General features: G+C 39.8%; 8 protein-coding genes across 8 annotated transcripts; 7 read left to right on the plus strand and 1 right to left on the minus strand.

The window, feature by feature from the left end:
• Nucleotides 1-1,844: 1,844 nt before the first annotated feature.
• On the plus strand, nt 1,845-3,435 carry MELLADRAFT_104988 (uncharacterized protein; the record flags this gene model as incomplete). Its single annotated transcript, XM_007408071.1, has 3 exons — nt 1,845-2,747; nt 2,846-2,917; nt 3,016-3,435. The coding sequence occupies 3 exons, from the start codon at nt 1,845-1,847 to the stop codon at nt 3,433-3,435; spliced, it is 1,395 nt and encodes a 464-aa protein (XP_007408133.1).
• A 5,538-nt stretch (nt 3,436-8,973) lies between these two features.
• On the plus strand, nt 8,974-10,130 carry MELLADRAFT_116002 (uncharacterized protein; the record flags this gene model as incomplete). The annotated part of the gene is made up of 1 exon (XM_007408072.1): nt 8,974-10,130. The coding sequence occupies one exon, from the start codon at nt 8,974-8,976 to the stop codon at nt 9,595-9,597; it is 624 nt and encodes a 207-aa protein (XP_007408134.1).
• An 819-nt stretch (nt 10,131-10,949) lies between these two features.
• Nucleotides 10,950-11,356, plus strand: MELLADRAFT_71442 (uncharacterized protein; the record flags this gene model as incomplete). Its single annotated transcript, XM_007408073.1, has 2 exons — nt 10,950-11,142; nt 11,242-11,356. The coding sequence occupies 2 exons, from the start codon at nt 10,981-10,983 to the stop codon at nt 11,269-11,271; spliced, it is 192 nt and encodes a 63-aa protein (XP_007408135.1).
• Nucleotides 11,357-12,732: 1,376 nt separating this feature from the next.
• MELLADRAFT_123659 (uncharacterized protein) lies at nt 12,733-13,353 on the plus strand (the record flags this gene model as incomplete). Its single annotated transcript, XM_007408074.1, has 3 exons — nt 12,733-12,802; nt 12,868-12,891; nt 12,962-13,353. The coding sequence occupies 3 exons, from the start codon at nt 12,733-12,735 to the stop codon at nt 13,351-13,353; spliced, it is 486 nt and encodes a 161-aa protein (XP_007408136.1).
• A 1,605-nt stretch (nt 13,354-14,958) lies between these two features.
• Nucleotides 14,959-18,443, plus strand: MELLADRAFT_84751 (uncharacterized protein; the record flags this gene model as incomplete). The annotated part of the gene is made up of 14 exons (XM_007408075.1): nt 14,959-15,179; nt 15,257-15,335; nt 15,418-15,557; nt 15,639-15,659; nt 15,749-15,781; nt 15,861-15,934; nt 15,990-16,137; nt 16,238-16,782; nt 16,881-16,895; nt 16,962-17,015; nt 17,076-17,171; nt 17,245-17,652; nt 17,745-18,107; nt 18,169-18,443. The coding sequence occupies 14 exons, from the start codon at nt 14,959-14,961 to the stop codon at nt 18,441-18,443; spliced, it is 2,472 nt and encodes an 823-aa protein (XP_007408137.1).
• A 1,121-nt stretch (nt 18,444-19,564) lies between these two features.
• MELLADRAFT_104992 (uncharacterized protein) lies at nt 19,565-20,675 on the plus strand (the record flags this gene model as incomplete). Its single annotated transcript, XM_007408076.1, has 4 exons — nt 19,565-19,710; nt 19,775-20,216; nt 20,292-20,489; nt 20,565-20,675. The coding sequence occupies 4 exons, from the start codon at nt 19,565-19,567 to the stop codon at nt 20,673-20,675; spliced, it is 897 nt and encodes a 298-aa protein (XP_007408138.1).
• A 2,489-nt stretch (nt 20,676-23,164) lies between these two features.
• MELLADRAFT_77354 (uncharacterized protein) lies at nt 23,165-26,218 on the minus strand (the record flags this gene model as incomplete). The annotated part of the gene is made up of 5 exons (XM_007408128.1): nt 23,165-23,389; nt 23,478-23,808; nt 23,872-24,315; nt 24,405-25,960; nt 26,206-26,218. The coding sequence occupies 5 exons, from the start codon at nt 26,216-26,218 to the stop codon at nt 23,262-23,264; spliced, it is 2,472 nt and encodes an 823-aa protein (XP_007408190.1).
• MELLADRAFT_42866 (uncharacterized protein) lies at nt 26,172-27,155 on the plus strand (the record flags this gene model as incomplete). Its single annotated transcript, XM_007408077.1, has 3 exons — nt 26,172-26,229; nt 26,313-26,482; nt 26,552-27,155. The coding sequence occupies 3 exons, from the start codon at nt 26,217-26,219 to the stop codon at nt 26,651-26,653; spliced, it is 285 nt and encodes a 94-aa protein (XP_007408139.1).
• Between the last annotated feature and the right edge of the window lie 494 nt (nt 27,156-27,649).

The raw sequence follows: 27,649 nt of genomic DNA on the forward strand, positions 1-27,649 counted from the left end.
CAGCCCCAGACAAGCATAAGAACTGTGCTGAGGTTTGTTACCTGTGAGTATGAGAGCAGGCCTGGAAAGGGTGGACTTCTCAACACCCAGTTAATGGGTGGGTTTTTACTTAAATCAAAAAAAATAATCTTTCTGCAAGGAGAAGAAGAGAGGAAGACTACTGAAGGAAAACTAGTGTGTTGCTTCAAGATGAGGAGGTGGCTAGAGAAGAGAGTGAAAGATTTTTTTCACTTTCTCCCAAATTTGACAACACGTGAACCCTTACCTACCATCAAGGACTTCCTTCTTGAGGGCTGCACCATTTGTGTGCATACCATTGTCGGGTGTATACCGCGAAGGGGATCACCCGACTGTATATTCCCGAGTGGCTCGAGGTAGCCAACCCGAGCCTGTACTATGTAGTACCGTGCGAAGCGAGGCATTGCCAATGATGCTCGTTTTGGTCAGTTATACGAGATCATCCCGACAGAATAACGGCGTGCGTACTTCTGACATCCACGCGGAATTTTTCCAAGCTTCGCGCAGGATCCAGTTCTTTGGCGAATTGTTCAAGTCGACGGTTAACAGGGGTTGGGCAAAAAAGCGACCAACCGGTTTGCAAACCCAATTCAGTCGCAGTTCAAAAATTTTGGAATGCTTTCGACATTGCTCGAAAGCAATATGAAAGCCACTCAAAACTGACAAACATTTTTGTCTGTCTTTTTGTGTCGCAAAAAAATATACCGGTATGAAGTGTTTCTTCACAACTCCAAAGCTGTCGCCATTCAAAAGTCCTACAGGGCTAAGCCATTTGTGCCGCTACAAGCCACACAAATGCTCTGTTCACCTTTTACAGGTCTCTGGTCTCTTCTGTGAAAGGTGCAACAGTCTACCCGAGTACCACCTGGTGTGGATTTTGCTGAGCAATCGGTGGGGGCTGGAGGAGGAAAACCAGAGCCAAAGACTGACTTTGGGACTCTTCGGGTCCCTGGCAGAGCGGCAGACCTCGGCAGACCTGTGAAACCTTCACACAATTGATTTCGGCCATCTTCGGCTCTTTTTGACTCACTTCTCAAGGGCGCAAAACCGGTTGGTCGCTTTTTCGCCCAACCCCTAACATCGTTTGAAGAAATATAACCTATAGAGACATCTTGATTGAATTGAATCAATGATGACCCTTATCATTAGAAACGTTCGATCAGTGAAGAGCGGCTTATGTTTATGGGATTTGTGTATTCTAGGATTTCTAAAATCCTGGAACCAGAAGCATTTTGTCAGATTGAATCCTTCAATCTGTTTGATTCCTGTTGAAAGGAAGGTTAGAAAAAGGCATACAGTTGACTCGATTTTGATGACAATGAGCTTGTCAATGAAGAGGATAACAAAAACAGTGACTTCTGCGTTTCTTTATCCAATCGTTGGATCCTCATCGCGGTTGGTGTTCCATTAACAGAGTGGAATAAGTTTTGATGGAAGAGAAGACAAGCGACAAAAGAAAAGTATCCGAGTGCCTGGACAGTGACAGCCCAGGTTGAGTTGGGGAAATGTCAGTAAGGATCATAGACATGTTACCCCAAGGAAAGAAGTCCGACAAGCGATGGATAGGATCTCAATAATATTGAATAATCATATGGGAAGGATATTACAAAATTATTGCGAAGTAGTTGCGAAATAGCTCATCTTTCGTATTCCTCTACTGAATTCATACCAGCTACAAAATCCGTACAGAGCTTTTTTCGTAATCCACCTCAGTCTTATTATCCTTTTGTCGATTGAAAATTTTTCTCTTAAAATCATAAGAATCAAGAAGAACAATTTTTTTATTTTTTGAAAGTTATAAAAATTGTGTTAGAAGTACAAAGTTGATGGCCGAGAACTGGGTGAATCAAAACAGAGATGTTACAGAAGGTTTACAGGCACTTCTTAAGGAGTACGACGAAGGTGGCGGAAGTGGAGCTTACGAGATGGCAACTCTCAGGGCGGCTTTCGCGAACTGGATACCATTCGATCACGAATTTTTCCACCGACACTTCTCAATGTTCGCGACTGAAGCAGTGGCGATGGATCTTAGAGCAAACAGATTCTGCTACCCGATTGGAGGAATACCACCAGACCCAAGTGTGCCAATCGGAGACACACCGCCATATATTCAACCAACGCAATTACTTCAGAACGTTCAGCATTTCGGAGAACGAAACAGGCAAGGAGGTCAAGAGGGAGAAGGTGAAGTCGAGAGAAGAGAAGGTGAAGGAGGAGGAGATCAGAGAGAGAGGAATGAAGAGAGAAGAGAAGATAGAAACAATGAGTCTAGAGAAGAAAATAGGAGGAGAAAGAGAGATAGAAGAAGTAGAGAAGATAATTCATCATCAGACGAATCACAATCAGGAACTCAAAAGAACAAAAATCATGTATGGTCTTTCATCAAAAACAAGAACAATGAAGATCAACCTTTACCTCAAGAAGCACTCGACATGAACAAACTCATTAAGGAGTACAGAGACAACAACTTGTTTGATGCGGTGTTTAACTTCGTTTGGTACTCGGGAAAATCTCACAACTTTCCAGATGCGTTGGTTCAAGATCTTCTTCAGTACAAGTTCATTGATCTGGAAAAAATCAACGCGGGACCAATTACCCCGAATTTCAGTTTGGCATCAAGATCGAAAGATTCAGACCCAGCAGCAAAAATCAAACCGAAGCCGTTTGTTGAAGCTACCGAATGGAGAGATGCGGTGTTTTACTTGGTGGAATCCCTCAGTCTGGCATTTGTGAGTCCATAACTCATAGAGCTCATACCGCTCAATATACCGCAGAAGTCTTGATATTGATTGTTTGATTTGGATGTAATATGTTGTACATACTACAGGGTTGTGCTGAAGAATCATTCAAGAAGTATGAAAAGCATCTTCGTATTATGGAAAGGACTTTCCGCGAAAGGGTTAGTCCATATATTTCCTATACCGCTCTACCTATAATACCATATATACATGGAAAAGTTAAATACTGACAAAATGATACCATGATATAACATGACAGGGAAACTGGCGAGACGTTATACCGTACGACATTGCTTTACGTCAAGCGTTCGCCACACGTAGACATCTATCCTTTGCAGACTATGCAAGTGACGAACTCTCACATCTCAAACATCTGGCACTGGCAGATAAAGAGAAGTACAGAGGAAATTCAACCTACGATAAGTCATACGCACACACTAGTCCACAAGTCCCTAGAGCATCTTCTTCTAGATTTAAATCCGACAAGAAACCAAAGATGGAGCACCCCTGGGCCGGTAAGGTCAAGGATACGAAAAACCTCCCAATATGTCAACAGTTATGTGGAGGGTGGAATCTTAACAAATGCCACAACGATAAATGCCCATCAGGACGAATTCATAACATGTGCGACTTTATTAACTGCTACGAGTCTCATAAGCGCATCACTCATAAAAATTGAGGATGAAAATTTAGCACTTAATTCTCAAGAGAGGGATTTTTATACGAAAGAATGGTTGTCAAAGGAATTAACAAACGATGATTTTGGCATAAGGAAGTTTAAAAGAGGGCTGGAATGGGACTGGACTGGAGCACTAGGTTATTCAAACGCAATAGATTCAAGTCTCACAGCTTTACCTTTAGATTCTCCACCCTCCATCAAAGATGATCCTTGTGCAAAATATGCATTAGATCAATATTCTCATTTATTTTCATTAGAATGTCCAATAGACGTCAAGATGTTCGAATTCCTCCTATCAGATCACCCAAATCAACCGTTTGTGAAGTCGGTGGTAGCAGGTTTGAGAGAAGGATTTTGGCCAATGGCAGACATTCCATCTGGAAAAACGATAATGGTGAAGAATCACGGTATATGCAATGATCATCCAGAATTGCTAATAGCAGCCAGAGACGCAGAAGTAGCAGAAAGAAGATACTCAGAAGGTTTCTATACTTTACTACCGGGAATGAAAGTTTCTCCTTTATTGTTAGTAGAAAAGAAAGGTTCATCAAAAATGAGGGTCTGTACAGATATGAGTTATGGATCTCCATCATTGAATGATTATATTATAAAGGATAGAATAAGAGTATCGTTCGATTCTTTAATTTCATTTGCACCATACATAGTGGAGATGAAGAGAAGAGGTATCAAACTTCTTTTATGGAAATCAGACGTCCAAAATGCATATCGTATCTTAGCAATGGCTTTATTATGGCAGATACGTCAAATAGTCAAAATAGGAAACACCTTTCATATTGATAAATGTGCAAATTTCGGATCGGCAGCTTCGCCGAAATTATGGTGTTCATTCTTTTCACTGGTTTTGTGGATTGCAAGGACACGTATGGGGTTGACTCGGATTAATAATCTAATGGACGATACGTGGGGAGTATGTCCAGCGAGTTCCATGGTTCCGTTTAAAGGACATCAAGTTCCTCTCGACCAAGCAAAACTACTCATGTTATTCGATCTTTTGAACATTCCATGGGAATGGAAAAAACAAATATATGGAGAAGAACTTGAAATCATAGGTCATTTGGTCAAAGCGAATGAGATGATGTTTACTCTACCGGAGCTGAAGAAATCAGACTTAATATCAGCGTTGCGAAACTTCACGAAATCAAAATCCAGGACATTAAGAGAATGGCAATCGATGCTGGGATGGGCATCCTGGGGTTTGAATTCATTTCCAATGGGAAGATGGTCACTGCAGTCTTCATGGGACAAGATCAGCGGGAAAACTCACAAATCACTGATAGTACCGCACAACAAAACTATACAAAAAGACCTTAGATGGTTAGCAGATCAATTAGAGAAGTCAGATGGAAACTTATTCTTAGAATCATGTGTATGGCAGATAAAAGATGCGGATTTCATTTGCACCGCAGACGTGTGTAACCACGGAATAGGGGTGTGGCTTCCGAATTCAGCCGAGGGGTTTCATGCAGCTTTATCCCTTCCATCAAGGGACATATACTGGGCAGAACTAGCGGCAACAGGTCATGGTATCCTGATTGGGATAGAAAGAGGTGCTAAAAAGATCCTAATTTGCTCCGATTCGTCGAACGTCTGTGATCTGTTTCTTTCTCACCGACCAGTAGATAAAGTAAGAGATATGTTTTCAGCGTTAATATCGAGGATATTACTAGCAAAGGTGGATGTGTGGGTGTGTCATTTACCCGGAAAGAAGAACATCTACGCAGATGCGTTATCAAGGGGTCTAATCACGGAAGTTTATGAAGAGATGCCATGCGCGAGGGTAGAGGAGCTAGAAGCCTTTAAAGAATTGCCAGAAGGCGGATTTCCTACAGACCACAACAGAAATGTCGTTCCCCTCCCGAAAAGAACTTCTAGACGTGATAGCAAGATCAGATGCTGATAAAGCGTTAGCATCGTCTACAAAATCGAAATACAGATCTGCTATAATTTCATTCCTAAATTTTTGCCGACAAGAAAATTATAATCCAATTCCGACCATTAATTGTTTATCTGCTTTCATCTCTTATTCCTGCAGAAGAATTAGCCACAGAACTGGCAAACCGATTTCTCCAAGAACAGTAGAAGCTTACTTATCAGGAATAGCTTCGGCATTCTCCCCAATTTTTCCTCAAATCACATCCATAACTAATCATCAAGAAGTTAGAAAAGTACTCAAAGGCTGCAAGAAGCAATTTTCTTTACCGATAGCAAGAAAAGAACCATTATCTATCTCAGATCTCATTTTAGTCTCATCTACTTCAAACAAAGATTTCGATTCAATTTTATTCACCGCCATGCTAGTTGTAGGGTTTCATTCGTTACATCGTTTAGGAGAAATCACAATACCTGACAGTAAACAATTCCGAGATACTAGAAAGGTGATTTCTAGATTATCAGTGGAAGTATCGAATTGTGGTAACTTCATCAGATACATACTACCTTATCATAAAGGGGATCCATTTTTTCTAGGATCAACTGTAATCATCAATAAATGCGCAATTGAAGGAGCTTGTCCAGTGGAAGCGTTACTGAATTATCTAAAAATCAGAGACAGAGCCTTCATCGTTTCGCCATCACTATTCATTACCAGCACAGGAGCTTTACCAACGCGATCATGGTTCTTAAACAGATTTCATACGTTTTTCGATAAGAATAAATCAGGACATTCGATGAGATCAGGAGGAGCTTCCGCGCTAGCACAAGCAGGATTACCGTCAGATCACATACAAGATTTAGGAAGATGGTCGTCAGAAGCGTTCAAGATATATATCAGAGACCATCCGATTATGCGCCTACCATTGTCGAGGAAATTTCCTTTAACAGTAGATGGCCATCTGGGAGCAGGTGTGACGTTTGGAAATACCAGACGTCAATGATATAGTAAGTAATAATGATCGATTTCTAAATAAGATAGTTGATAATAGATGTGGAGGACAGAGTCGTGGAAAAAACGAGCGTGTTTTAAAAGGCAGATTGTTCACACACTGACACGTTTGTTTGCCTCCATCACCAGTCTTTGTTTACCATCACCATTCTGCCAATAGGCGGGCGGCAAACAGGGGTTCTTTGTGTTTCAGTTTATAGACAAAGTAATACAAAGGACTTTGTTTGTGCGTGCCGTGTAAGGCACCACTCCGCGTACCACTAGCAGCCTCGAGCGAAAGCGTAGACGGCTAATCCATCAAAAGACTCATTTCTCAGAACTTCTACTATCATCGCCTTAGGTTATGATAGTACTTCTATAGTTTCGTACTTGTATATTTGAGTTTGACTTTCATGGTGCTTAATAGATAGAGGATACTTATTTACAAATCAGATATCAGAATGTGAATGATAATCTTCAACTTTGAACCTTAACTTTGGCCTGTTGTTTTGATTGGCTTTATTTTGCTTCAAGCTCATCGAATTGCGAGTAAGCATTCAATCTTGATACAATTCAGAGCAATCTGAGTAGTTTCTATTTTTCAACTTTGACGTTAAGCTTAAGCTTACATGATCGGTTGAACGTCCATTCTTGCGTAACCTCATCAGTTACTTGTCATCGTCTGTGGAGATGAAGATGGATACATACCGAGATGGAGGATGGTGGTTGAATGAAGCGGATTAGACATCGAATCTTCATCGGTGCATCAACTCTATTAAACTAAAATCTTACCTTTCCTAATTATGTCATCGTACCACTCATTTCTAAACACCTCATCTTTCTCCATTTCCTCAAGGCTCAGTCCAATCATCCACCGTTACTGACTATTTTCCAAATCAATCATCACTCTTTATCTTTTGCTTCTCATTAATACATACTTTCATTGACTTTTCTAAAATCTCAGCATTTTATCCAGCAAGATAACTTATATCTTACTCAAGACTTATTCAAACTTCAAGGCCTCTCTCGAGACTCGACTTCATCATCTTCACTTTCACTTGCGCTATTTCTTCGGCTTTCGTTAAATTCATTAATTGATTGTATCCCCACTTCCATTTGATATCCCTAATAAGAAAACTTCCTGCACATCCTTTTACTCTTCAAAACTCATATCTCGTCAAATCAAACATACTTTGGTGAATCTAAAGGGTCTATACATTGAGCATCATAGCATAAGCTTCAGCCATAGTACGATTTCTCTACAATCTATAGTACAACATCATCTTCATCGTACTCGTGATGCATCTGACTCATTTGAGATAAAATCTTAACTCTATAAAGGACCTAAGATTCATTCTTATCATCAATCACTTTATCAACCAAATCGAAATTCAAAAAATCTAATCATACTCAATCTTGCTCACGGAGAACTCACAAGTCAAAAGGACTATCAGTTCTCGATACAACAGCACCTTGCCAATCAAAAAACATTGTAATCAATACTAGCTACTCGTCATCTCTGATTCCTGAAACTCCATACACGATTCAAGAACATCGGAAATCGATTTGAAGCTTGCATAATTCCTCTTCTTTCTGATCAACATCAAAGAAAATCTCATATGTAAGTACCTTAAATCCTCGGGTTAGCAAAAAACTCATTCGTGCTAGAAACTTAATTTATCCATCATCCCGATTGTAGATTAACCCGAGGGGCAAGGAAGATTGATAAACGTTTTTTAGAGAAAACTTTGATCATCTTACACACGAAACTTGGTAAATCAATCCTTCAACTTTCTTTACAATCTATCACCTTGTATTTGATTGTTTTGATTGATGTTTCTTAAGCAACTTGACTAAGCTGGAATCCGATTGTTTTGTTGCTGTTCTTCAGATTTTCGTCTCGATTCCAGTTGATATTTTTTTGATTGATACAAGCACTATCTTATTTCTTATAAATTCAAAATTCTAGATCAAATCAACCCAAAATTCGCATCAATGAGTCAAGCTATATCCTTCACCTCTAAGGTTTCATTAACCCCTTATCATTCATTCACAAAACTTTTAAATCAACTTCAAAAATATAACATACAGGAGATTCACACTCCTAATGTCATCTTTCGTTTTTCATTCAAAAATAGGAGTCTAACTTTTCTTTTTGATTTACTTTTTAATCTTTTTCAAACTTTCATTTCGACATTGATTATTTTTATCAAAATATTTCATTATTCAATCATTTCTATATTCTTGATTTTTTTCATTCGAATTCTTAATTTCTTACAAATCATTCCCAGGTTAAATTATCATCATGAACGTAAGTTATATTTCTATCAGTTTAGTTTTTCGTATTTTTTTCTATAACGATTTTTCGTACATTTTGTGATCTTTTGATTCCCGGGGTTTTCTCCTATCCATAATCAAGGAACTTGATATTCTAGAATGATTTTTTAAACTTTGTAGCGCTGTGGTCAAGATTGTTCTTCATTATTGTAACTCCTATATAGAGACTGAATATCTTCTTTTTTTTCTCAAACCGAACCAAGATAAAAAGAAACTAATTCTCATTTTTTCTGCAACTCTTCTTCACATCACATAATCAACCAAACCAAAACGACGATCATTTGGATAATCTTTCGTGAACAGACTCTAATCGAAATGAAATGAAAACATCAAAACAAGCACAACAAATGCAAGAAATTCCGATTTATGCTATGGCTCATGTACCACCATTTCCAAGAAAATCAACTTCAAATCAACTTCAATCATCATTACCACCCAATTTTGTAGAATCAATCAGATTAAATTCAAAAATGAATACCGAAGGAATCATTGATACCCAATTTGAACAGACATATTCTAGATCATCACCATCATTATCATATCCCTCTTCAGCACCATCATCATATACTTCTTCAGCACCATCATCATATACTTCTTCTTCAACAGCAACATCATATTCTTCAACAGATTCATCAGATTCGAATTTAGACATTCCAAGGATCAGAAGAAGAAAAAAGAAACTTTCGAAAATTAGGATGTCTACTAGAAATCGATTTGAAAGGTTTGAAAGCTCATCTGATGGTGATGGTGATGCAGATGTAGAAAAAGATGAAGATGAAGATGAATCTAAAATAATCTCAAAGATTAAACATCGAAAATTAAAGAAAATCAATTCATCAAAATCTTTAAATTATCATTCTCAACTTCGATTTCAACTTCATTCAATTTGGATCTTGATTTGTTTAATCTTTTCAATGACGTTTTTTAAATTCCAATCTACTTAAAAGACTTATAGGTATCTTTTGCTACAAGATGACTTGGTATTTCAAAACATTTGATCATTATTTTTTTACAGTTATTTGTTTCCACAAGATCTAATTTCACTTCAGTTTGATTCAACTTGAATGTTTCTTTTCCTTCAACAAAAATCAATGTCTTTAACTTTTGTTTATTCCCTAATCTCTTCACTCTTAAGACTTAATAAACAAACTAGTCTTCAAAAAGAATTTTCTTTTGTGGTTCCATAACTTTATTTAATTTCCTTGACTCTGAGCATATTCTTTTGTTTAGACATTTTAATTTTTTTCTTTGATACACAAAAAGTAAATCAACTTTCATATTCTTTGTTTTAGCATTTGTATACAAATTATAATAATAAAAATCTTATTCTTCCACAAATCAGTTTCTTTGACTTCTCTTCTATAGAGAATCCTGTTTTATTTGCTTTGTAATTTATATTATACATAGATATCTTTTATATTTATAAATCTAGATGTGATGTAAAATTGAGATGATAAAAAAGTAAATTCTTAAAATGATTGGTTTTTCAATGGCACCGTCCAGAAAAAGTGAACAAAAATTGGTGGTATAGTCTACTAATGAGAGCCATTTGAAGCCCTCGCTCCTGTCTACCAACATTGAGCACACACCACCATTTACTCTCGAGTGTTCTTGGAAAAGCACCCAGTCCCCACCCTTCATTACATACTTCAGGTGTCAATTGTGGGGTGCTGGCGGCGTGCACATATGCATGTCTTTGCTCCCCGTTCGGCCCCGCTGGCGCATCTTTTTGACTTACCCAGCGACCACCGCGGGGCCAGCACTCACTCGATTCAGTGACGGGCGGGTCTTGGTACCGCGGGCAGCGGGAAGCACTGCCCTTTCAACTTTTTTTTCAGAAGTTCAGAATAGCTTTCCTCAGCCTAGAACTTGAAGTACATCAGACGACGGCATTCAAGTCCAATCGTAAAGTAAGTCCCTTTTCACATATTTTCCATCACGGGATTTCATATCTCAACCACGCATTTAAAAGCCTGTTACTTCTGTCAACTTTTCTTAACCGTCTAGATCAGATCTCGAACAAAGAGATTACGAACTATAAAGAGTGATCCAGTTTACCTATATACGACAGTTTAATAGGGATGGAGAGACCGCCTGGAACTCTACAACAACAACAAGCGGCCTTCATCATGACTTCACTGAATCTAGTTGCTCCTAGAGAAGTCTTAAGCTCAGATAATTTCGAAGACTGGACATCTTGCATTAAGATGGGGCTCGAGTCAATATCTTTCCATCAGTACCTTGTATCGGATCCCCTCACAGAGTATCCAGAACGAATCTTTGATGAAGTAGCTAGAAGATCGATTGTCAGATGGTTATTACTCCAAATGGATTGTCTTCACCGATCACGTTACCAAAAGAAGATGACCATTTATACGTCTAAAGGTTCCGAATTGGAAGACCTTCCTGCTAAATTGTGGAAAGCCATTTTTGATGATCATTCAAGACAATCGGAACACTACAGGGCGATTAACCCTGCATTTTTTAGGGTAATATCTTTACTTATAAACTTTGGATATGTTTTATATTTTCAAAGCATGTTGAATTCAAGTTTTCCAAATATTCATTCTACTTGGTTTTTTTGACAGGCGATGTCGTCAAGTTATCTTTCAAGATGAACCAAAATCGTGGAAACTCTGTAACTTTATACATGGACTTCTTATTTCACAACTTCTTGAAATTCAATCTTAAAAATCGACTATGTATACAAAATTAATGAGTTCAGAAGATCAACTTCTCAAGTGTAACCATCTGACTTGAATAAGACTTTTATCTTGTTGCTTTTTGTTACTTGAGAATATGATTCACGTTCACTCGAAGAAGAATATGTAGTTCAGGTTGAGTTAATGTAGATTAAAAAACACTTTACGAAGGCTTGATATTGACATAATTGTCTTTGATGATTCAACTCAAATGAGTTTTTTAACTTTACAAGAGTTATAATGGTTTGATGAGCATATCAACAGGCATACCCTTCAGTGGTGATCTGGTCGATGTCAGGTGCAAGAGTGAGATGACTCAAGAGACTACACCTTTTGTTGCTGAAACTCCAAGAACTTGACCAGAATGCTTACTTGAGGTATGCATCATATAATTGATAGGTCTTCTGTTGCGTTATTAGCAACACTACTGGTCTGACATGGGTGGAGTGAAAAGATCGTATGCACATCCTGAATTGACGTCCTTTATTAACTGAACCATACCATCCAGGCAAGAATTTCCTTATTGCAAAAGACATCCCACATTATCTTCTACAGCAGGCTGGATTTGGTATTCAACTATCATCAACAGAATATTTTTTTAGATTCCATAAGTGGAAGAAGAAGAGCATCAAGTTAAAAGATTGAAGAGAAGTCGAGTCTTGGTTTGATAGCGCATAGGATTCCTTGAGAAGTGGGCGCACAATTGCTATGAAGAGATCAACTTCCAAACATCGTCCAACAGATCCCATCTACTCATGAGTAGAGGAGCTCTGTGAAGATATTTTGAACACGTCTCAAATAACTTACATTGGAACGTAGAGCGGCCGGACTCCGCGTCGAATGATCCTTGAAATTCATCACGAGGGAGAAGCTGCCTGATGTGTTCACGTGCAGACAGCTATAGAGAGCATAGATATGATGGGCCATCATCACACGCAAATGAACCGATCCCTATGATCTTGTAGCTGTTACTAAAGTAGAATGTACAATATCACCTCCACCGCCTTGAATGTTTGTAGAACGAACCGATCACCTCCCGAGCTCGGATTCAACGCGTCCAAATGATCATCCTTGTTCCCACGCGATGTAGATGATCAGGATTTGGACTCTACTCATGAGTAGATAGGATCTGTTGGACGATGTTTAGAAGTTGATGTCTAGCAATTGTGCGTCCACGTCTCAAGGAATTCTATGCGCTATCGAATGGTCTATAAAACCAGAGCCTTTGTCTGACTTTCTCCTACTTTTTCATCACACACTCACAAGTATACAAACACAGAACTCCTCGTTATCAACTTCTTATTCCTATAACTGAAACCTTTCCAATACCACTACAAATCTCGTCAAGTCATTTTCTAAGCCTTTGTGAAATACAAGATGCGTTTCGGTCTCCAATCAATTGCTACCCTCGCTTTTGTGACTCTTATGAGTCCTGTCTTATCAAAGCGTGAGTGATGACTGAGTGGCTATCGAGTAAACCAACCAAAGCTGATCCAGATTCTCTTTATCTAGCCGTTGACTCAGAGGTCGCCCAAAGTAACTTTCTTTGCATCTCTTTCCCCAATCTATCGTGAATCACATCACTGATGTTATGTCCATTTTACAGATGCTCAAGTGGCTAGCAAAGAAATTTCAGAGAAATGGTTCACGAACCATTTCGGTACCGGCAGTCTGTCCTACAATTATTATGCCAATTTGGGCGGTTGCTTTGCAAATGGTCTACAAATCGTCAACTTCAATAATGTGAATTGTGTCTTCAGCGATTATAACACCTGCATTCCTGTCACTGGTGGCTGCCCCGGAGTGGTGTACCCAAACGTGAATGACTACTTGAAATACCTCGTGAATCCCTACCAAACTATCAACGGTTGGAGAATCTACCGCGGTCCTGGTTCTTTAGGTTTTTACCAAGGGTACAATACTTTTGGTGTATTCCCTTGGTCCAGCGTAGGAAGCTTCAGCAACTATATCACCACTGTTCGACAACCGTTTTGGTGAAAAATAAGCCATTAATGGCTATGGTACGTCTATCAAATCTCATCTTTGACCTTGTCTCGCTCGACTGATTATTCTGCTTTTCTCCAACATACAGTCCTCCCTTTAAATATAGTTTATCTTATCTTGATTTTTGTTTTCTCATTATCTAGGTTGTGTGTGTTATTGTGTTGCTTTCCATATGTTCATTAAAATTTTCAATTGTGAATAAATTGCTTGGCTTAAGTTTTTGTGACTGTGAACAAATCAAATCCTATGTCCTCGTCTCTCTGTTGAAGTCACCATTTGGCTGCGCGGCATGGTGCGACTTCCTGCCAACTTTGCAGTATCAATTGAGTATGCATTGAAAAGTGTAAGGGCAATGGGCTTCTGAGTCGTCTTAGATGGAAAGACTAACAACAAAACCCTGTCATAATTGGTGGTGCTTATGAACTCAGTCTAATTTTTCTGCTTCGAATCTTCAATACTTGCCTCTCGGCGCCGCTTCTTACTACTTGTTGTGGCAGTCATTGATCTCCGAGTTGAAGTTTGTCTTTATAGCATATATTGGAGTGTGCGTCTCCAGCATTGGGAGATCCGCAAGTTCAAATGTGTGATATTCTCGCACATTGAATGGCCATGATGTACCTTGTGAGTCTTTGTTGTCTAGCTTCATGCACTGGCTGACATCACGGTAGGAAGTCTCTAATTGCTGTGATCTTATGTACGCATCTTGCTGTGATATGAGGTCATATGGTATCATATATGATTACCTCATCACAGAATTGATTTCATGTTGTATGGTGGTTATGAGGACTTTTTTGGACTGAAAACTCTTTCAACTCACGCAAACTTTACGATAAAACACTCCCACCATAGTGGGTGCTCTAACTCATTCACCCGGTTCTCTCGCAGGGCCTACAGCTCGTCCTAACGCTAAAATACCAACAGGTCCACTATGGACCTGTTTTAGACCTGCGGTCCGTACGGCTGCGTCAAGTCTTGCACTTCGAGAAACTTGCAACTTTCGAGACCTGGGACAAGTTCCGACTCACACATCCTCATGCGACCACATCATGAATATCGTGATGAATCTTACCCCGCTCGGGAATGACTGTGGAGACTGTGCATGCGATTTGGGATCTTCATACCAGAGGTTTTCAATGGCATTGAGCAGATATTTACATCATCGAATCTGACATATGCTGCGCTCAAAGAGGAAGGTCCACGGATGAGCCATGTTTCATTGGCTCCTGGCTATGTGCAATATGCATGACCCAATCCAAAGGTGTGAACGGTGAATCTGATTGAGGATCTGAACCCTGAATGGGTTTCATTTGAGCTTGCACCTGGGCCGGTCGAACATCCCAATAATGGTACTTGGTGGGAAAAACCTGTTGACTCAAGAATTAATGCACTAGTGCTATTTGCATACTAGGTAGTGGAAATATTTGTCGATCGTTCGTTTTCTCGCAGTTGGGTCTCTTCGAAGTTCGGTTGCCACTCAGTGTCTTCGTCTACTTATCAACTTCTCTTTACCTCGGCTGGCCGTTGACCCGATTCCGTGACCTCGCAAGCCAAGGCCAACTCATCCAATACCCGTCACTCATTTTCAATTTATATAGGGTGATGGGATTTTTAACAGCCGTTGGTCTTGCAAGTCTGATTCCTCGTTACACAGCTCGTCGTCTCTTCAAAAGGTCCAAGAATCGAGCGAACACAAATCAAAAGGACGAACCATGTCACCCTCGTCGCAAGTCCCATCGTTGGGCCCCTCTCTTTGCTGGACTCACCTCCCCCTTCTCTATACTTCTTGAAATACCGGCTCTCACCGAACATTTTTATAAAGGGTCAGTTTGCCTTCTTCAGCATCATCCGGTCTTCAAGTGTCTTGAAAGCCCATTTCTGAACCGATTTCAATCTTCAGGCCTGATCAAGGGGTCTTCACGCCGGACATCTTGCCCTCGACCTTTTTGGTTACTGCACTCGTGCTGTCATTAATCTCGGTACGGGATGAATCTTTGCCTTCATTACAAGCAGCCGTGTACGCTCAGTGGTATGGCACCTGACACTTCTTGGACTCACCAGGGATTTGTGGCCAACTTGGCATTGATAACTCGATACTTTGAACATCGGCCGCAAATAAGCACCTTGACAGCCATTGGGTCCTTGACAATTCATGACTTGATCAATCTGTCAATTCTCATCGTCTCTCCTATTCAATTAGGGTTAGCCTTTCAATGAGCATGATATCAGTTTGTTGAAACAAAGAAGATCGCGAATACTGATGATGCGTTTGAATCACTTAGAACAGTTAGAAGTGATCAAAGGTATGCATTCCATCGATTGGCTTTTGTGTCAATCGTTGATCAATGATTCCACACTTATCTCTGACTTTCATTTTTATGTGCGCCACCAGCTTGGGCTATGGGTATTGGCTGCTTGTTGCCAGGTTTGCACATATCTTTACCATAGGAGCATCACCTTCATATTGATACCTTCCTTTCTCTGAAACTTTATTTCTGGTGCAGTTCGATTATTTCGGTAAGCTGTAACACTGCCCTAATTTATGATTACTGTTTAGTGGATAATTTCAGAGCAAAAGGTGTGTACATTTGTGATTTCCTGATTTCCTGCAGAACCTAACTTTGGTTTTATAGGTTCTGGCCTGACAAACAAACAACGCTCATTGGTCATTGCATGTATGGCGCTGGTGATGTATATCGGCTTTGGAGCCTTGATCTTCATCTTTCTCACAGAAGATAACATCAAGTTCATCGATGCGTTGTACTTTTGCGTCTGTACGGTGTCAGTTGGATCTATATATATATCATGTTCTCAATTTTTGAGCACCATCCGACGGACAAGAAGATGAATGTTGACATTATTTTATAATATTTACTTCAAGTACAACTGTTGGATTTGGAGATGTGATTCCCACCAACACTGGCTCCCGAATCTTTGTCTTTTTCTTCGCTATCTTTGGGATCATCACTTTGGGTCTCACTATCAATACTGCTCGGGAAACCATCATAGAAGGATTCGAGAGCTTGTGGCAAACTCGACGTAATGCGATCTTTGAATTTGCTCGTGAATACCGAACGGCCCGCAAAGCTGCTAAGAAGAGGTCATCCGGTGTCACAACAGGGCTATCAGTCGCATTGATGATGTCTGCTTCAGTCTCTGGAAGGAACTCATGTTTATCTGGAGCTCACTCACATAATCCACCGCCGTCGAACCGACCCCTATTCAGCGAAGCAGATAGGAAAAATTATCTACTAGCACATCGATTGGACACGGAAAACACGACGTCCACTTCCTCAATGGAAAATGTTGATAATTTCAAATCATTCAGTGAAAGACTGCTCAAACAAGAGCGAAGGGAGTTTCAGACCAAGCTAGTGGTGGCGGCGGTTCTTTTCTCGTGTTTTTGGCTCATAGGTAGCTTCGTATGTCAGTGAGGGATCTATTAGTCTTCGATCAGACTCATGATTATATTCTCTCCCGGCTATGAGACTGACAATGAATGATTTGTCCTTCTGATCACTTAGTCAAGGTAACAGAAGGTACACACTCTATATTTACTAGAAGTCTCTCAAACAATTGACACTTCTCTCTTCCCATCGAAACAGGTTGGAATTACGGCCAGGCGCTTTACTTCTGCTACGTGGCATTCTTGACGTTGGGTAAGCCCTTCTTTGCCATGGTTTTGAGTGCTTTAAATTGTGTTGAAAGAAGACTCGCAGGTTATGGTGATATCACAGTCAAAACGCCTGCTGGTCGATGCTTTTTTATTGCTTGGTCTCTGATGGGGATCGCTAGCATGACTCTTCTCCTCTCTGGTCAGTCCTGACGCGATTATTCTCAATAAGAAATCATGCGGATCTTGCTGATATATGAAATCCAACAATTTAGTTTTGGCGGAAGGCTGGGAAGCCAAGTATAAGCGAATAATTAACAAGAAACGAAGACTTAACTCTCATAATTTCAGATTAATCAGAACCAAAGTCACAAGTCAAGAAGATTTAGAAAACGGACCAAATCAGATGCAAACAGTCCCACTAGTCCCACCGATACCCGTTGTACTTGATTCTAGCCCAGAGGATCTTCCTCAGCGTTTGATTGATACAGCCCGGGGATTTTTCTCTCATGCCCAGTTTTGGATGGAAGGTAAAACGGGAAACCCACCACCTGCCCTATCAGAATTAATGGAGCAAGTGGGAGCGATTGATGGCATTGAGAAATTTCGAGATAAAGGGGGTTTAGCAGAAAGAATGATGTCCGAAGATCGTCAAAAGATGCTCTTCTTGATGTCCTTTGCGCGTGAGTATTATTCCCCAAAGCCCTCTGGAATGTGAAGAATCCTCAGATATTTATGTGTGAAAGTGGTTCATTTTGTGCATCTGCACTTTCAGGGTCGTTGGAGGTGTTAATCAACACGGCTGAAGAGACTGCGGAAGCTATGAGGGTGAAGATCGGAGAAGTCGATGGAGTGATGAGGCCACTCAGTCCCAACTCCTCAAACGCACACTCGAATTCTCACCCAGAACACAACACTTCATCACTTACATTTGTAGAGCCATATGAGGTAGGCGCCTCGCAAGTCGGTAGTTTGATTGGTGTGGAAGAAAGGCTTGAAGTTATCCGAGAAGACGACGAAGGTGTGGAAAGACCCATTGATGAGAAAGTCAATCGTCACTCTGCCAATAAATCTCGAAACATTTCTGAGAATCAAGATCGCACTGCAAACATCCAACCTGACAGGTGTCAGACCAGAGGTAAATCCACAAATCCGAATATGTGAATGCTCAAGCTAACCGAGATGTATTGTCGTTGTAGCAGAATACAATCGAGGCAAAGTACCGGATCTCCTACATCGTCCTTACTCGATTGACGATTTAATCCTACAAACGGCTCCCCGTCTTCTCAACCTCCGACCCTACAAGCCAGAGTCTAGTGTGCTCGAGTATCAAGTTCCAGACCCCAGCTCTGAATTGCGCCATTCGAATATTCTATTGGAAGGTACCTCTGTTAACCCTCCTACCACGCCATCTCGTCTTCAATCTACCCTGACAGACACGGAACCTGAAAGCTTTGATATGTGCCGTCTTTAATTTACATCCCATTCGCATCTTTTTTGACTTTGTATGAAGATCTTCTTTTGTATTGAAGCCGTAACCTTTTTGACCTTGTATCTTTGTTGTACCGAATTTGCGCATACAATAATTATTCATAATTTCACGATTCTCATCACTTTAAGAATTCTTGTAATACTTTTGTATAAATATTCGGATCAAGTGATTGACCAACTTCGTCCACTTCTTCATCTTTCATACAATTGTATATTTATTTACATACTCCAATTGACATATCTTACGAACTGATCATGATTTTAATGCAATATAAACATGGACACCACTTATCCTTGTTGAATTGACAACGCGAGAGCGATCACGAGACGATCGCAACAGGCAACAAAGGACTGCACATCATCAGCATGAGCTGAGATCACGAATGAAATCCCGGGCATAAAATCTGCGGCCATCTTATTTTCTCATTGGCCCTTATGACTTGGATGCGATCATGGATTGGAGCAAGCTTTTGAAATCATTTGATCAGTCCCAAGACTCCATCCAACTTGTGTATAAGCGCATTCGCACTATTCGAAAAAAAGTATTTCAGCCGCTCGAATGGATGATATATAGCGACTCCACAGTCATGCTCATAACTCAATGTCCTCAATGGCAAAGAAAATCAAAACACCCAACAGGTTTGAGTAAAGGTATTTCTTCAAACTTAAGGAACTTCCTTGCTCCTCGTCAAGTTTGGTATTCTTTCATACTCACTTGTCCTCCACGAGAGAAGAAACATGAATCCATTCTGAATACTATACACTCAGTCTGTACCTCTGTGTCTGCTATGCTACATCATCCAGCACGGAAACTAAAGCAGGAAGATTGTGCAAGGACCAGATTCAGGGACACTCACACGAGACGTTGCTACTGCAGAGGTAAGTTTTTTTTTTGGCAGATAGATTCCGTAATTTAGATGTTCCTGTGCCTGAACCTGAAATGTGATGAATTGACAAAATCATAAGAAAGTTAACCTTCAGATTGGTATATAGAGCGCTTCAAAGAACTACGATTGCAAAGCTTTTTTAACTCTTCACCCAATTTAAATCCAATTCCTATCCTTCCCCATCATAATTTAAAGTAGACCTCAAAGCTAAAATAAAATGTCTCCTACATCTACAAACGCAGTCAGCAACCAAGGCTCTCCTACCCATCCAGCTCTCGAAGTGTCTCAGTCAAATGAGTTGGAACACGGCTTTACAAATGAAGACGGTAGTTCGATCTCGAGTGGTTCTGCTCACGCCGACGGGTGAGTAGAAGTTATCCTAAGAAAATTCTACTGCAGCTAATATGTATGGTTTGCCGAGCCTTAGATCTTCACCAGCAGAAGCCGAATCACGACTACATCTAGATCAAATTGACGAGACTGAAGACTCTTACGAATCAGTGATGAGCAGAATCAATAATTGGCGAGAGACGACTAGTTCAGATATAGAAGTACCTTTTGATATTGTAGAAGAAACTCCGATACCCGAAGTGATTGAAGAACAAAGAGAAGAATCAACTGCAGAGATTGAATTAAGACAAAAACTAGCTTTACTTCAATCACTTTTGAATGAACAAAATGAAGAAAATGATTCATTAGATGATAGTGATGATGAGCAGTTTGATAAGAAAGAAGACAAGTTTCAATTTCTCATGGGTCAATCTGATTTTAAGGATCTTCTCTTTCTTCAAATCTTAAATCAATGTTCACCTTTTTCTTCGAATGACGGGGTTTCTAAAGCTTTTGGGAAATGTGCACATCTTCTCAGAGTAAGTCTTTCGGTTTTCTTTCATGTTTACTTCGACTTTTCATTTCCTGATTTTTTTTCTCTTGGTTTTGATTAGACTAGTGAAGCCACAAAGGAGTACTTTGGCAATCTTGGAATTAATTCAGGAAAAAGGTTGTTGAGGGAACGTTATCTCCTTTTAAAGTCTTGGATCACTACCAAAGGCTTCTGCAATGTCATCAATTCTTCATCTCAAGACCATGAAGAAGAGATTCGTGAGCTGATGCAAGAGCTGATTGAGGAGGAAATCGCATACGTCAGTCTGGTTTTACCTCATTCATTATTATATCGTTCCAAATTCACTGATGAGTAAATCATTTTTTCTATCCAGACAACTCACAAACAATCAAGAGACATCGACCAACCTAGTTTACTTTCTGGTTCGAGTTATGGTTCAGTTTCAAGCTGTGAAAGTTCATTTGAAAGTGAGAGTTGTGTTTGATTCCTTTAAAATGTAATACTTTATCATATTACTTGTTTAGTTTACAATTCCTTTGTCTTATTGTTTGATGGATCTGGTTACTGTTTTAAAAATTTGTATAGGAGTCATTTGATACTTTTTTTCCCTTTTTATGAAAGTCTTGAGCAAAATTTTCCCTGCTCATCTTTTCAAATCACATGGGCACATTCACAAAGCTATTGACCGCATGGATTGGTCATGGCAACGCTGGGCCTGCAGCGGCGCGGCGCGTAGCCGGCAGAACTATTTTTTATCCGCTGTGTTGCTGGTCCGCGTATACACAAGCTGTGCTTTTGGCAAAGCCAAACAAATGAACCTATTAATCAAAGAGGTAGTTTTTGGCTAACTCCAGTTACGTAAAGCTCTCGTGCATCACCATGGTCATTCTCTCAAGCTGGGTATTTGGGAGCACAAGGGCAAATGGCTTGCTGAGCCATTGGTGAATATCTTTGTAAAACAAGGCCTTCTGAATAATATAGGTGGTTGATTTTTTTTTTGCTTTTCTGTTGTTCTATTATCATGTTTTGCTTGAATTTCAGCTTCAGGCTGAATTTGATGTTCCTCATGCATCTTCTCTTCCAGACAACTGATTCAGGCTTGAACAACAAGACAAAGGAAAACAAAATGCATGGGCAATTTCTTTTGCAGCCCAACCAATCCGACTACACCTGGGAACCCAATTGCATGCACATATCTTGCTTTTTTCACAATATGGTGCTGATTGTGGGGTCCAGCCTGGTTTCAATTGGGCCCAAGACTCTGCCCCCAAGGAAGATCCAGAATGCAATGTGTGTTACCTTCCCTGACTTCAACCTGACCATCATCAAACAAGAGGAGGAGCCTGAGGATACATTCTCTCTTGCTGAAATTCCCAAAAAGAATATGATTGGGATTCTGCTGATGCAGCAGATGAAACTGACCCTACTCTTTTAGCTGATGGTGATTCATCTGAGGCTCAACCCACTCATTGACTTGTGTCAAACACGCCGGATGCTCTTATGGACAAGGGAAGGTACAACTGTTTTCATATCCTTTTCTAATATCCTTTTCATAATATATTGTATTGCATTCCCACTAGTGTTTTGTGTTTTGTTTGTTGACCAACTTCTAAAGGTTGATCTTGCCTGAGTGCATGTTAAAAGTTGTTGTCCTTGCAAAAATGGAATAACACATGTATAATTCCAGAAGTTAACAATTACCCCATCATGTTGGGCTCCAGTAAGGAATCATAATGCAGACATGAAGATTAACTTTAAGTATTTTATTGACTAATTTAAACTGATGGTCAAACTCATCTCTTTTGCGCTAGATTTTTCTGGATGCAATCAAACAGATGGAGTACAGGAGAGCCACAGGCTCATGAATGGCTATACCTGAGTATGTCAAATTGCACAAGACATTGCAAGATTGAGTGGATACCCTTGAATTTTCCAAGACTCTTTAACCAATGCTGACAACCATGCTGGAAGAAACTCAGACCTATTTGGAAAAAGCTCTGTGTTGCTATATCACATCCTACATTTTGAATTTGGTTTTCACTCTTTTTTTTGGAAGATTTCCTCTCAAGCAAGCAGCAAAAAGGAAGGGGAAGACATGGGTGATGAAAACCAGCTCACCAACTATCTGAATGGTTGTGATACAATGAAAGACAGTTAGTATGACTTGAGCAACCCAAACTCTGCACTGCAGTGGTGGGCAGTAAGTACCTATCTAACCTCCTAACCTGAATATGAGTGATTTGGTGTGGATTGTACCTCATTCCCTAACCTGTCTGGCCGCAGGCCAAATTTGACTTCCCTATTCTGGACACCATCTGCTTGTTTTTCATCTGGTTCTTTAATGCATAAACAAGGGAGATAGCGATGTGATGATGAAGACTTCTTTGGAGTCATCCAATAGCATCAGAGCGGCAATGGTTATCAGTTCAAAGTGCAGACAGGCATATAAACCAACATAAGAGGGGGGTTGAGCAGTTGAAAAGTTTAAGAGGCCAGACAAGACACGGGCACTTGCTTGAGAAATTTCTTCTTGGCCAACACGAGGCATGAGGTAAATAAGAGATGCCAATGGAAAGTATGTAAGGATCCTCAAAGCTATATATTTTCCAAATATACTTTTTTACCCACTAAAAAACAAAAAAGTATGTAAGAAAACTACGTATCATCACATGAGGTATCCTCGAGTCAATGAGAAGACATGAAGCATGAAATTCTGAGTCAATACCAAGGGATTGATGTACAAAGATAGGACCACCACCATGAACCTTACAAAATGTAAGGATATGAGGAGAAGGTACTAAAGGTATGCCAGTAGAAGGTAAAGAGACCGTCCCCATGTTTGTAACTCATCTCTGAGATACAACGTAAAACTATGGAGTTGGATCATACTCCGCTTGACCAAGTTCCGCATCATTCAGGAGGTAAGGCAATTCGGTCTCAAAGGTGTCTATGAGTTTTTTTTACCAGAGATTTGAACAACCATCAATTATATTTCCATTTCCACTTTCTATAAATCTATGAATTGGTATCTATAAATCTATCATATCAGGTAACCATTCAGAAAAGACAATCATCCCCTAAAGTTCTTATACTGATCAATCATCTCTCGTTGTACATTAGGTAATACAGGCGAATGTTTTAAATATTCCATACTGAACTCTCCTTTACCCTGAGTCATTCCTCTCAATTGAGATGCATCTACAGAACATCAGAAACACAAGAATATTAGCACAAAACACAAGAAATTCTCAAAACGCAAGACAAAGACAAGGTAAAAAACACTCACATCCAAACATATCATTCAAAGATACTTCAGCAATCAAAACCACTTCATCCACTCCAACATCTGTATCTACAATCGTACCTCTCCTCTGATTCAAACCACCAATCACATTACCTTGATATTCAATAGGAGCAGTTACTTCAACTTTCATAATCGGTTCTAAAATCACTGGATTGGCAGCTTTAAAAGCTTCCCTGAATGCTCCTTGCGCTGCTAATCTGAAAGCTAATTCAGATGAATCTACAATATGATGGGCACCATCTTCGAGAATGAAATGACATCCTGTTACTGAATTACCCGTTAATACTCCTCTTTGTAATGCGTCTCTGAAACCCTGTGAGCAACGAGATCGTCAATTTTGGTTTCAATAGTGTTCATCAAAAAAGCGAAAACTAACTTTTTCAACAGCTGGTATAAAGGAAGCAGGAATCGTACCACCTGTAATCCTACTCTCATAGCATGTGTCCTCACCTGTTTCCTCATCACGTTCCATTGGTAAGATTCTTCCAACGACCTTTGCATACTGACCAGCACCTCCAGTCTGTTTCTTATGAACATAATTGAAAGCGCTTTCAGTGGTGATAGCTTCCTTGAATGCTACTCTTGGTTTTCCTGTTACTACTTCCACACCATATTCACGTTTCATTCGTTCTACGTAGATATCTAAATGAAGCTCTCCCATTCCACTGATGATCGTCTCAGATGACTCTGCATCAACATGGACTCGAAACGTAGGATCTTCCTTCTGAAATCTTTGGAGAGCTTTTGAGAAATGTGGGGTTTCTTGGCCTTTTGGTCTGATAGAAAGAGATATCACTGGATCGGGAACAAACATCGAAGTCTATCGAAGGATCGAATATTGCTCAGTGAATAAATCCGAAAAGCAATAGATGCAAATTAAATGATAGACATATAAGTTTCAAAACTGACCATTGAAAGCTGAACCGTTCCATCTGTGAATGTATCTCCAGATGAACATTCCACACCAAACATCGCACAGATTTCACCTGCCTTAATCTCATTCACATCTTCCATTTCATCACTATGCATTCTAACCAATCGAGGAACCTTGACTCTTTTTCCAGTCCTTACATTCGTGATCTGATTCCCTCGTTTCAATGTACCTTGATAGACTCTTAAATAAGTTAGTTGACCAAATCGACCTTCTTCAAGTTTGAATGCCAATCCAACCAATGGTGCAGTCGCAGTCGGACTGATTTCCACTGAAGGTGGATCAGTAGTACTAGTAGAAACATCTAATGCAACAGAGGCCACTTCGGAAGGATTAGGTAAATAACTACATATTCCATCTAATAACGGTTGAACACCCTTATTAGCTAAAGCGCTACCCATAAAGACAGGTGTGAATTTTAACGAAATAGTAGCCCTTCTGATTGCAGCAGCTAATTCCCCAGAACTAATCGGTTTCTCTTCTAAGAATAAATCGGCCAATTGATCATCACAATCTGCCACAATCTCGATTAACTCTTGACGTTTGGCTTTCACTTCGTTTGAAATTGATTCTGGGATTTCATCTGATTCAACAATCGTGACACCTTTCTCTCCAGTTTGTCGAATTGTCTTGAGTCTTACTAAATCAACTACTCCTTCGTATCCATCTTCAGCTCCGATTGGGTATTGAACTTGAGCACAAGTTAATTTTAATTTAGTACGTAGATGACCGATTACTCTAGCAGGATTGGCACCTTGACGATCCATTTTATTAATAAAACATACTCTAGGAACATTATAACGTCTCATTTGACGATCTACAGTAATAGTTTGACTTTGAACACCTGAAACTGCACAAAGTACAAGTACAGCCCCATCTAGAACTCGAAGTGCACGTTCTACTTCGATAGTGAAATCAACATGTCCAGGCGTATCGATGATATTGATAGAATGTGATTCACCTGCCGATAAATCTGGATTTTGTTCTACTTGCCAATCACAAAATGTAGCAGCAGATTGAATAGTGATGCCTTTTTCTCTTTCTAATTCCATATGATCCATCTTGGCTCCAACTTGATCTCTACCTCTTACTTCATGTATAGATTTAATTCTTCCAGTATAATATAAAACTCTTTCTGTAAGTGTTGTTTTTCCTGAATCGATATGAGCTGAAATACCAACATTACGTTGAGTTCTAAGTCTAAGATGATCCTCCGGTGTCAATTGATAAGTTTTTGATGATGGATTTTTTGATTTGTCTGTTGAACTTGTTGTAGAAGAAGCCCATCGTGTTTGATTTGAAAGAAATTGATTTGATTTGGTGAGAGTTGAAGTTGATGATGAAGTTGATTGGTATTGTTGAGTTGAGCTTTGAATGAATTTGAATGATGAATTCCTTTGTATCCTGTTTACTCCATTGATCCAATTTGTTGTAAGCTTTGATGTTCCTCTGAGTCTGATTGAAGTATAGTTCATTCTTCTTTCTCTTAGTTCTTCCTTTTGGTCTAATTTCTTTCGGGTGTTCTCGGCGTCGTCTCAGCAAAAAAAAGGTTTTCAATCGATCAATCAAAATTATGGACGATGTATGCGGTACCACTCTACAAGGATATTCTGGTACCGACTCCTTATATCCTTTCGAGTATACCCGTCAGTACTTGACAAAACTCTTGGCGGGAATTGCAAATTCGGTTCGGAGTAAGCTCAATTTTTTCGAATTCCCTCAATTTTTGTTCCAAGACCAATTCACACTTTTCTCTCCATTAACCTTCAATCAACATACCTTCAATCAACATGGTCTCCTACTGTCAGTCTAAGTTGCCTACATGATTTCAACCCTAAGGAAGTATGAACTGAACCAATTCTGTCTTTCCAACACTCGTTTCATAGACGACGAGATTGAGATAGAAGATTTCAGTTGGGATCCCGTTGCAAAAGTCTACCATACCCCATGTCCTTGCGGAGATCGATTTGAGATATCCAGAAGTCAACTCGCAAAAGGAGACGAAATTGCTACTTGTCCGAGCTGTAGTTTAATCGTTCGAGTAGTCTATGACTTTGTGAGTTGAAAGTGTTCTTCATCGCCTTCTTTCATCATTGAAACTGACGTTGACTTTGGCCTTGGAAAGTTGGACTTTGAGGAATATTTGGATGATGAAAGTAGTCAAGGGGATTCAGTTGAAAACGAATCGAACTCGGTTGAGGAGGCTCTGGCTGAGTTGAAGATTTGAGATTCGATTCCGAGTGCGGTGATACAGACTCGACTTTGTCTCTCAGTCTTTCCATCTTGTAAACTTGAAGGTCGAAAACACAAGATCAAGGTAGAACGAAAAAGGAACCCGACCCATGGCCAGTAAATCAACAATTCAAACATACCGTCGAGGTTAGTCAAAACAAGGCATGCACTCTGATCAACGTCGGGATCTTAACAACGACCTCCGGTCACCCGGAATACCCTTATTGACTCTCATAAGGACGATGATAAAGTCAAAGATGTCACCACCGAGTCATGCCGAGCCAGTGATCTTGCTGCTTCCCCGGGATTGTAGCTTAACACAATCATAACATGCCCCTCAACACAATCAAATTGATGATCAAGACAAACTCTTGTTAGACAACTTTGACTAAACCATCAAGAACTACATCAAAATCGTTCTCTTTGTCATTTTAATATGCCATCTACTATATTCCTGTTATAATTTTCTTTCGGTGTCCATTTGACTCTTTGAATCCTTATCCATATCAACAGTCTGACATCATAATTCAATCCACAAGACCTCTCATGCATGTGGCATATCCAACTTGCAGATAATAGGGGGTTTCAAGTTTGATTATATTTTATGTATTTTCAAAAATGTTTGTTCATCAAAATATTTTTTGTAAAACAGACATTCCTTCAATACAGCTGTTTCAACAAAGATTGATTTTTTTTGAAAATCTCGCCAATGTGCAAAACCTGGGTTTTGTCCCTCACTTGATTTTGTCTCTGCTAATTGGCAGAATACAGAAAAGAATAAACCTGCAATCAAGTCTTGTCTCTGGTTTTACCCGCTGTGGTGACAACTTTCTCCAAAAAAAAGTTGTCAACCTTTCTTGAAATGGCTGTAATTTGGGACACCTTGTTAGGTGTCCCTGCTTCAAAAAATTTATGCATATTTTACAACAAAACAATGGGCAAGTTGTTGGAGTAAAAAAGTGTGAAAACCCCAAACTTGAAACCCCCTGAT

The sequence above is a fragment of the Melampsora larici-populina genome, assembly GCF_000204055.1.
Source record: "Melampsora larici-populina 98AG31 unplaced genomic scaffold MELLAscaffold_11, whole genome shotgun sequence".
Classification (NCBI taxonomy): domain Eukaryota; kingdom Fungi; phylum Basidiomycota; class Pucciniomycetes; order Pucciniales; family Melampsoraceae; genus Melampsora; species Melampsora laricis-populina.